The sequence below is a fragment of the Bacillus rossius genome, chromosome 3 (genome assembly GCF_032445375.1).
Source record: "Bacillus rossius redtenbacheri isolate Brsri chromosome 3, Brsri_v3, whole genome shotgun sequence".
Lineage (NCBI taxonomy): Eukaryota > Metazoa > Arthropoda > Insecta > Phasmatodea > Bacillidae > Bacillus > Bacillus rossius.
The window spans coordinates 23,218,437-23,230,276 of NC_086332.1; the positions used below are offsets into that span (position 1 = coordinate 23,218,437).

General features: G+C 31.8%; 1 protein-coding gene across 5 annotated transcripts in view; it reads right to left on the reverse strand.

Annotated features, from left to right (window-relative positions):
• Positions 1 to 116: 116 nt before the first annotated feature.
• Positions 117 to 11,840, reverse strand: part of LOC134530343 (protein FAM135A) — a 110,047-nt gene continuing 98,323 nt past the window's right edge. For 3 of the 5 annotated variants that reach the window (XM_063365090.1, XM_063365087.1, XM_063365086.1), the window contains one exon: positions 117 to 7,812. In XM_063365090.1, the coding sequence (XP_063221160.1) occupies positions 7,803 to 7,812 (10 nt within the window). In that variant the 3' untranslated portion in view covers positions 117 to 7,802. The remainder of the gene's footprint in view (positions 7,813 to 11,840) is intronic. The other 2 variants (XM_063365094.1, XM_063365095.1) reach the window with 1 other exon arrangement.

Genomic DNA, 11,840 nt, shown 5'->3' on the forward strand with positions numbered 1-11,840 from the left:
TTTAAAATTATATATGTAGTAATTTTTCATGTAATGTAATTGTGGTATGATTTGTAGGTTTTCTTTTAAATACTGTAAGTGCAAAGAATTAATTTAATATCGGCAATACTTATTTGCCAGTTAAATATTTGTTGTGTACCAGGATAAATTAGTATACTTATTTTAAAGTTCAGTTTAACCATAATTTTTGTTAATTGATACAGGACCTTCAATTTTTCTTTTCCAAAGGTGAGGTTCATTTGCTTTATGAAAATATGTAAAAGTTTTTGTGAAAAAGTACCGATTATGTTTTTGTACTTTTGGCTGATACTATGCCATTTAACTTCTATGCAAATTATGCAATTGGTTGTGCCTTCCTTGTTTTCTCATTTCTAGCTAACACTGATGCCAGAAGACTGTACTTGTGACCCTAATGTGTACCAGAAGAGTGCATTTTTTGTTGTACTCTATTGGAATGATATGATGTATGTCATTCAAGTGCTAGTGATGAACATCAAGTTAAACGTGTGATCAGGGAAAAAAAATGCAAGACTTAGGCTCATTTACATTAATAGTGCTTATGCCAAGACTTAAAAGTTTCTTAAGGAGTGTTTAAAAAAAAAAAAAATGTGTTACTGGCATAGCAGCTCAGCATAATAACCGACTTTTGTAACAATAAGAACTGTTTCTAACCACCAGCCCGGTGCTGTAGTGATGTAGGGGTTATGTGATATACTGTACATGTAATTTTACTGTATTGCAGGAAAATAGTTCTTGTGATGTTATTGCAGGAAATACAGAACCTAACATGCTACAAATCCTTATTTATTAATGTATACAGGTGCAGTATGTAGTCACATTGTCCTGAAGACTAATAGACAGCAAGGTTGGTACAAGTGTGGTAAACTGAAAATTCATGAAAATTTAAAATGTCAGGGAAATCACAAAATATTAAGATGTTAATCTCTCATTCTTGTGCCTATTGTCCCCAAATAATTGTGGAGAGTGAAATCAAAGAATTAGAATGATTTTAGTTTAATACAGTGTTTTACATCATAATAAAAACATATTTTCATATACACACTTAATAATCTACAGCCGACAGGTTAGATTTCTGCATTGAAACCAAGCTTAGCCTAGCATCTATATGCATGCCAATGACTAAGTTTTTGTTTTTAAATTTTGTTTCAGTTAAATATGTTGTTTAAATAAAGTATAATAATATTTTTGAACTGAGTTTGAGTGTGGGAAGGATACAAAGCTCAATATAATATATGCTCAGCTTCTTACCTGACTTAAGTTTCTTTGCCGATTTTTTTTACAGTAAAACTTTGCTTACCTGCTTTTCAAACTCTTTGCTGTTGAATCTCAGGAAAATATAAAAACATGCATTATATACATATTAGTAATCAGGTAGTTAGCTCAGAAAACCTTTTCCATTCATGGGAAGCATGAGATTCATTCACCTCTGATCAGTCTTGAACATCCTGAACATATCTCGAGTTTGTTCAAGAATTAAATTTATGAAACAGACCTAATCCAACCTGCCGTATATTCTTAACAGGCAGAAAAATAAATAAAGCTATGCAAACAATTATTCGGACATCTGATTCAGGATCAATGAATCTTCAATTTCTAGTTGATAATGTACACCATTTCCTCACTCAGCATGTCTTCAGACTGCTATTCAAAACTGTCCCAGTCTTGAATAGCACATCTGTAAATATCAGTTAGCACGAAATCGCCACAGGAAATAGAGAGTCAGGCATGAAGCCATGAAGTCTGTTTCAACTCTGTAAACAGATGTACTGTGGCATACAGTTAGCCATAGGAGGGGGGACGAGATGCACGCACAGGTCTGACTACGCTATTGGCTGTTGTACAAACATCAGTTATGGCAAGTTCACTTGCCGCTATGGAGTGTAAAGGACCAAATGTTTTTATGTCCGCACGTGTGCCGTCGTGCCATACTGTTGTCACCCGGTCACAGACCGGACCGTGATGAACTTCAGTCTTGCCAGTGGCAAGGAACTCAAGAACAAACAAAAGCAAAGTCTGCTCATTTGTCTGCTGGTAACTTACGTGCGCAAATACCTGCAGTTGGCATCATAGCTTCCAAGTGAGAGTTTAATGCATCGTGTTCAAGTATTTGAGACAAAACTAGAAGTATTATTGAGTGCAGAATGTCATGAAGGCCACACTTATGTTGGTCACACTTTAGTTTTAAGCAAGTCAACTGTGTGCACAATCGTATGAAATCAGGACTATCAACCGTTTGTATAAGTCTGATGCTGTTTGTTGTACTAGGTGGGATTATTATGTCTTTAGATACCGAGACAGAAATAAACAGATGATTCATATGAAAAAGGTTGTTAAATGAATGGTGCAATGAAGAATAAAAATCACAGGCCTGATAGGATTGGTGTGAACCAAGCAGTGATACACAAATAAGCACTTTAATTTTTGAAAAGTTAAAATGTAAATATTCGGACAGTAATATCGGTTTCAATGCCAGTAAAGGATGGTGAGTTGAAGGTCACTCCCAAGTAGGCAAGTCAACCAGCCGACTACGATAACTAACTCCCATTATGTGGTGTTTGTGTTGTATTTGTCCTACAAAGTCTTCGATGGTTGGCTTATGTAGATAAATAATGTGACACATTCATCACTGAGTGTTATTCTATGCACATATATTACCTAAAGAATATTTCTGTACACGTTATGGAACACATTAAGTAAATTAGCCTTGCTATTTATGGAGACCAATGCTTCAGAATATGCAATTTCAGATAACACGAACATTTTTAGGTACACATTAGTCGTGATAAGCGAGGGATTGGTGTACCTAAGTGTTACTGCAATGTGTAACTTTACATTTCGAGATTATTATCGTAGTTTGCTGCATCATAACAAATGACCTTATACCATGCCTGGGGTTCAAAGGCAAATGTGCAATTAGTTTTCATTCAAAATGTTACTTGATAGAGTCACATCTAAAATACAATTTTGTTTACACAAATTAGTGAATACTGTACAAGTATTTAATGAATAAAAGGTAAGGATGTAATTCTATTCTCAAGATGTTTCTAGATAAAGATTACATACCATTACATATAAAACAAAAGAAATATGTATTTACACAATATATGAACATTATCATTGGGTACATTAATTACAATGTAATTAAAGCATTTGATTTAGTTACACAACACAATGTAAATAGTATAACTCACAAATTTCAAATATGAGAGACCTACATTCATATTCAAAATTACATAGTAAAATCAGTTCCTGAATTAACTGAGAAAGTTATTCCATACTTAACATATATTTTGCAGATGGTGACAATCTAAAATTTCAAGACAGTTCATTTTTGCAATGCTGACCATAATGTAATTTATGGAGCTTAATCAAAATTACACCCATAAGTAAGTCAATGATTTTCACTGTACTGGTTTAAACAGCATATTTTTAGAAAAAAATAGAATGCATAACAAAAAAAAAAACTATGTCTATACAGGTTCACTAGAGAATTGTTTTTGGAAAAGCTGAAAGTATTTCTATTAAAAAACAAATAAATTACCAAAATATTAAATTCATAAAAATTATTAAGTATTGAGTGGTGTTGCTTTGCGAGTATTTCTATGGCAATTAATTATCACAGCAAAAATACTTTGTCTCACACAAACATTTTTGTTAACACTGTTAATTTATAAAGACCACATAACTAAGTCATGTTGGGATATGAACACATGGGTTCAATACGATGAAGAAGTTACATTTACTAATTTAAAATTACCTGTTTCACCATCTACTTCATCTTACAAACAATTTTTCGGGAAAATAAAATATTTTCATGCTGCCACCTTTACTTTAATGTTAATGATTGTGATTTTGATACAATGCAAAGTTAAACATTGTTTAAATTTGTGTAGCAAACAGTCTTTCACTGACATGATCTCCACAGCAAGTGCATTTCATGTAAGTTTTCTCTTTTCTGAAAATTCTTTAATTAAGTCCTAAAAGTATATTATCTTTCTATTTCAGCTTTTCCGCCAATAAACTTATATGATCGTCAACTACCACCCTATGCCTCTCAGCTATGGAAAGCATTTCACTGATACCACCAATGATCACACAACACACCAACATAAAAATTGTTTGAAAAATTATATGAACAACAAATATACTTGTAATAATTATAATGTTACAGTATATCTCAACAATTAAAAAAAATAAAAATAAAATTATATTACAGACATTATGTGTGCACATATATTTTTAACTCTGTGTATCTCAGCCTCAAAGTGCGTGACTAGCATCACTTGCTGTACTAAATTAACTATTTTAGTACATAAAAAATAATTTAAATAAAAAAATACACTTTGAATTGCACTTTAGTACATTACTCACAAAATTATTTTTAAATTGTGCATGCATTCTGTAGTGATTTTCAAGCTAAGAATTTAGCTAAAGTGTAACTAATGCAGCAATTTTAGATTTTCTTTTGCATTCACTCATTTAGTCCCTCGTGCAGTTATAACATGAATTATTGAAAAAAGAGATGATTTCTAGAAAATTAGTTTCACTCCAGCCATATTATATAAACACACAAAATTTCATTATGTGTGCACTTACACATAAATCACTATCGCTACTGCTGATCAAAGTTGATCAAAGCTTCCTTAATTCCATGTTTCAAAATCATGTTTTTTTTAAAAAAATAATCAGATAATTTCAACACAATCTTATGCTCCCTCCCTCGTAGCCTACCAATGTAATTTCTTTTTGGTGTTCAACCTTCCATAGTTTACATTTATGTAATTTACATAAAGGCTGAAAATAAAAGAACTTATGTGAATAAATAACACGTCGAAAGTGTAACCATAACGAGTCACCGGACACAGCGGGTCATATCCAGAAATGCTTGTTGAAGGAAATAGCTGAACTCAGGAATTCTTTATCTTTGAACTTGCTTGCAGGACAGAGCCCCACTTCCCCAAACACACTGCCATGTTTTTATCTTACGAAGCAGTTTTGGAACAACCCTCTATTGCAGCACGCTCTTGCGCTGATAAGACACATGGCTGCGAACATGAAATCTTGGAACAACTAACATGGTGTTGCTTTTAAAAACAAATTCCATTCACTGTGAAAATGTTTCACGCTTTCAACCCCCATCTAACTTTATTAGCAAAAAATTTGCTCCTGATCAATTTTGTAATGTAATTTTTTGAGGAAATGCATTGATTAAAAAAAATTATAAACTTAAACATAAGTATTTATGTCTTGAGATTTATTTGGGGTGTTCTAAAACATAAATCTACTAAAAAAAATCTGAATTAAATACAGTTCACAGTGAGAAAGTTACTTTTTATTTTTTATTTATTTATTTTTTCGGCACCTTAAAATGCCATTAAATATGCAGAATATATATCAATCACCTGATGCACATTCCGATGCTATACAATATGCAAAATTGCTTTGTCCAAAAAAAATTAATTTTGTATAATACAGTATATGGCAACAGGGCACAAAGAAACAAGGACAGCGCTAATGGCTACCGCCAGTCGGCGTGTGTTTCAAAGAGACAGAAAACGCCCATTTACTTTACGCTGTAAACTAAGAGTGGGATGCTCTATAGTATCAATCCCATGGAGTGGTTACCCAAGTGTTCTGAACTCACTATGATTTAGGAGGCTCCATCACCTTAAGCTTCTTTACTACAGCGAAAGGTCTTTAATCCAGCATTCTATGGTTTGGCACATGCTACAATCCGGCACCACTCCAGCTCCACGTATTCAGATTTTTTCAGGTGGATTCCGGCTGTTGACCTTGGTCACCAGGTAGCATTACTGCGCTGCTGACGTTTTTAGTTTTCTCACAGTTTATCCATACTGTCGGTTCTCATTTCAGCACAGTCTTTCCTTTCTTTAGAAGGGTTCATTTCACTTTTCATGGGTACATGAACATAATGTTTTTTTTTTTAAAAAGACAATTTTTTTTTCTTGTTAAAGAGCAGCCTAAACCAACTTGTTTTAAATACCATGTACTTGATGTTACTTTTCCTTTGGTATTCCAGTTAAAATATATTGACGTTACATAATCCAGCATAGCTGTGGTCCTCTATGTGCTGGGTTAATGACTTTTCACTGTAGTAATATCATCACATTCGCATGTCGCCATAACTGAGAGAACTTACATGACACAGACACTACATGAGACTAGCTGTCGCCCAGAGCACTGACGCCACGAGACGAAGAGTGTGTGGGGCAGGCAGAGTGCAGCCGTGACTCGCGACAGTAGGAAAGAGCTGGTGCACAGGCAAACTGACACATCAGTGATGACACGACATACAGAACTGCAAACACACTTCCCTCAATAATTGAAGGATGAACAAGGAATACAAGTCAGATCATTTAATTATAAACTACCTTCGTAACATGAAATTGCTTTAAATAAACACACTATGAACCATTACAATACTATTACTTGTACACTAATGCTATACAAAATAAATTTGCACAACATCTAACCGAAATTAACATAATTTCAATTTAACAATTTGAAGGTCTGGAAAATCATTCATAATAACTGCATTAAAAACAATATTATATTGTTACTGTAAAGGAAAATACTCATTTTCTGAATAATGGATATAGAGTTAACAGTGTTTACAGTTTTTAAAAAAATTTACAAATTACGTAATCCACACACACATAATTTCATGGTATTTTGTACATTATCTATTAAAATGTTTTGATGAAAACCACATCCAGCACGCTGTATCACACATGAAGTGAGTTTAGCAAAGCGTCATGTGGATGGACTAACAATAAACAACGACAACAAACCGTGGACTGTTCGCCGAAGAGTTATCCGTCCAAGAAATTCTGAGCAATAGTTGGCTTCATACTGGAGGGAGTCAAACGCCCGAACCACATGGCCAGGGCCTCTCCAACACACAGTGACCCTAATAAACTGTAGACCAACAAAAAGATTGTTCTTATAATTTTTTTAGCAACTATTCAGTAATGATGTGAGTAAAACAATTGACTTTGTACGTTCTTACATGACAATCTCTTTTATACATGAACCTATTAACTAAACAACAGCGGCGATATAATGAGCATTCTGTGCTGCAAGTTCGATTGTTGCACACGCGACCACTGTTGCGGAATGACGAAGGAGGTAGGTGACAGTCGGAAGAGGAGAAACGCACGAAAACGCTGCAATGTCACATTCTAGAGTCCATCAGGCCACTTCAAAGTCACATGATGCAATAAAAATACAAACATTACGATATTCATTCTCGTTTCTAATAATCAAAAATATAAATAATCATTCAAGTGAAACACAAACTTACTAGATAATAATTTAACTGCTTGATTTGATAATGAATTCATATAATTAGGCAACATATGCACATAAAAAAGTTTGTTATACAAATTCAATACACTTAATAGTCATATGACACACACGGATAAATATTTTCAAGAGTACCAACTACTGTACATTTACTGATGTTCCTATCATAAATAATTTTCATAATCATTTATGGCACTGTCTGTGATGCAACAGAATGGTTGGGATACCCAACAACTTCTGCATGAAATTATAGTAATGAAAACATAATACACAGAGAGTTCACATACAACATGGCATTTTCAATCACAGAGAGCAAAGTAAAGAAGGGACTATAACAGTGAACACAGTATCACAGAATGTATCACGAGAAAATCTTGATAAGTACTGTAGCAGGGCTATCAACTGGCTTCCACATACAGAGTAAGATAATAATACAAAATTCCTGTTTTTAAGCTTCAACTGTTGCTGGAAAAAAAAAAAAAAGAAAAAAACCCTATCAATATTGAATTTTCTTATTCAACTAAGAGTTATATATCCTAATATTTTTTTTTATTATTATTCCACATGACCACTTAGTACAGTTCAGAAAATGTCTTTTGTTACCGAAAGCTGGCCCTTTTCAACAAAATGTTCATTTTCTAAATAAAATAAAAATTAAAAAAAAAAACCCAACAACAACAACTAGGTCACTTTTCAAAGTCTAACATGTGCTTTCATTCTCCGGACCACACAAAAATGTTTTCAGTGACTTAGTTGTGTTGACCATTGCTTTACCATGTGTTTGTGAGCACACGCTATGTCTAACATGTGCTATGTGGGGTATTATGAGCATTGATCTTTAAGGCTATGGGCAGTAACCATTCTTTTTGTGTGTGTATTGTGAGGCCGGGGCATGGTGGGAAATTTGCCTAATGACGAGAGAGGGTGAAAAAAAATTGGGGTGTGTGTGTTTGTCAATGCCACAAAATATCAAAAGATGAAAAATACATTCTTTTTCAATTTGTAGTGTTTCCAAGCCATTCAGGGACCTGAACCATCTCCGGAAAAGCCATTTGCGCTCATTTTTTTTTTAAACCGGGAAAATCGAGTATGTTAATTTTAATGAGCTTCTGAGGCCTTCAGGCACCATAGGAACCCCTCAAGGAATTGGGGGGGGGTAGATGTCAATTCCCATAGGATTTTTTGGGACTATGAAAATTGGTCTTGTAGTGCATATTGAGGAATTTTTAAAAAAATAAAATTCAATATGAACTAAAAAGTAAAAAATAAAATTATATTTACAAAAAAAAAAAACATGCTTTCAATGTTGTATGAAATAAACAGAATAAAACAAACTATAAAATTAAGTACTATGCTAAACAGTGACAAGATGGACTACAACTCTGTATAATGTTATTTTTTAATAAGCTTAAAATAAGAATGAAGTAATAAACAAAACAATTTTAACAAAAAAAAAAAAAAGTGTGGGGTACTTGATATCAGTTGTCTTAAATGTTCTACCACTAATGTCTATCCATTAGGATAGAGTCATTATGAAAATGAAAGAAAAGCGCAACACAAGCTTGATATGTCGAAATTTTTTTACCACTAATGGCTATTCTTTAGGAAAGTCACTATGCAAATGAAGGAACAGCACCCTATGCTTTTTTTCATTAATATTAATTGTTTTGTTTATTACTCAATTCTTATTTTAAGCTTATTAAAAAAATTGCGTTGTACAGAGTACCAGTACATTCTATCGTTGTTGAACAAAATTACTTAAATTTGGTTATTATTTTTTACTTTTGAATTCACACAACAAAAAATGTGTTGTTTTAGTTTTTTAAATTATAATTTTACTCTCTACGAAGAGAGTATTGTATTTTAAAACCAGTGATTCATTTGAAAAAAATTGATAAGATGAGATTTTATTACTTAAACTGCTATTATGCACACATTGTCAGCTATTAAGGTTTAAGTAATTAAAATAAATTTCAAAAATAACCAATAGTATCTCACATTATAAAATTTTTGAATATTATATAAATATTTTAATTCAAAATTTAAGTTAATACTAATAATTTAGAATTCTTTATGGATAAATGTAGAGCTAAATAACATTATGAGTAGGGATAGTCCAATTAATTTTATACTGATTTATTAATTATAATTACTAATAACCACAGCTTAAATTTATTCAAGAAAACTGTCAGTCTAATCTCCGTCCGTAAAGTCAGTCTCACGCCGATCAATCACACATTACTTTGAACTTAACCTCCTCTTTCAATGTAATTTTTTGTTATTGGAGAATCTTTTGAGCTTGATGTAGTCATGACATAATTACATTACCGGCACTTCAGAGGCATTATTTTAAAGTAAAATTTAAATAATAATATTTAAAAAACATTTTTCACTGCAAGAAATTTTTAAAATTGGAAATTGAGCTTGTGAGAAGACAGGTCAATACATGAACAACAGTTTTATTAGTTATTGACAATATTTTTTGCCATATATGCCCATGGAATAAAACATTTTAGTCTGAAGTCTGCTCAATCATTAATCCTTTATTTTCCCTCAAGAAATTAATAAAAAGGTTTTTTTATTTTAAATTTAAATTATGGTGGTACATCATAAAGCATGGGTAACTATTTTAATTTATTATGGAGAACAAATGTAACTTTAAAAATAGAAAACATTTCTCAGTAACTGGCAAGAAAAAAAATAGGCCACACTTAAATTCTATGCCATATTTAAATATTTATAGACATCAAAAAATATTTATTAAGACTTGAAGAGCTATTTAGCAATATATAAAAAAAAAAGTCAGGAAAAAGTAACTCAATAAAAACCAGTTCTAGTAAAATCTGCAGGTGTTTCAAAGCCCTGTTACAGTATCATAATAAAACACCAAGCACAGCTGAATACAGTTAACATTCAAAACACATCACTCACTACCTTCAACTTGGCTATTAGAGCTGCCAGTTGAAACATTATCAATATCGTAAGGAAAAAATAACAAAAATGAGATGAAAAAAAATTTTTTTTAAAAAAATATTCACTAAAAAATTTAATTATCTTATATAAGGATCCTAAGAATTCACAACTATTTAATTTACGGCACTTAAACTTTTTTGAACTAGTTAACTAACCAGCACTTCAAATAAACATAAACAAAATATGTACCTTAAAATATATTATATAACGTCAATCTAGGCCCTAGGGTACATCCAGTTTCTTAAGAAGTCTGGCAGCCCAAAAACCCATAATAAAAATGGCCGGAAATCTTTTATGACCTTCATTCATTGTAACATCATTGAAGTTTCACCAAAACTTATTCAACACTACAACCAATCAAAAAAAAAAAAAAAATGGCTTTACCAAACAGATATTATTTTTAATTGGTTTGATATAATATACCTCAATATGCAGATATTCTAATAGTGAACACACATGTACATATTAGTATGTACTTCATATTACTGACATCAAACTTAAACTTTATAAATACTTAAAAATGAATGTGATTAATTAAATTGCTTGCAGTATACAACTCAAAAACCTTTTTAGCATTTGAATTTTCAGTCTTATTTTTCTTTTTAACTTGAATCACGCACATGAACACTATAAACCAACTCAGTTTTAATTGAGGGGCTAGTGGTGTAAGTCAACAATTTTGATGCTACATATTTTACCTTTGAAACTTTGGAACTATCATATTGTATAGCGAACTCAAAATCTGCAAAATTATTGACTTATATCACTATGTTTTGGAATCGCTAAATTTATAGGTACTATATGGTGTCATCCTACACTATGAGGTTTCATCCTGTATTAATAAAACAAAATTAAATAATTTTGAAATATGGAGCTACTAGTATGACGAAAAGTGTTTTATCAATAAACTGCAAAGTGAAAATCTACAATTCATACAATTTTGTTTTCCTTTGAATTATTCTAGTGTCTTACATTAAAATATCAAGTACAGTATTCTGTTAAAACAATTCAGGGTGGCCACTCTTTAGGCAAAACCAAATTCTAGGTCTTTCCTAGGATTTTTAAGATTTTTCTAAGAATTTTCATAAAATTTTACTACACTGATAACAACATAGTTAACCATTTTGGTTACATCAGAGCTAATAAAACCAAACAAACCATTTAATATTAAATATCAACAATAAAAATTATGAATAATTGTTATTACTTGCAAAGTTCCTTTATAGCTTCGTATTAATGGTACAACATTATACCTGTAACACTTTATGACTTCAGTGATAAGAGATGTTGCTAAATATTACTGTGAAGAGTAACAATCAACAGCAAAATTTAAGAAACGACAGCATTCATATAAATAATAATGCAAACCATAAAGGCATAACTAAAATTAATTCAACAGCTGCCACTGAGAAAAACAGTTTCATGAATAATTAAAATTTTCACCCGTTTTTTTTTTAGCAGAGATGATACATGTTCCTAGCTTTGAATTCTTCATAGAGAGCATTTTAATCATAGTTAAT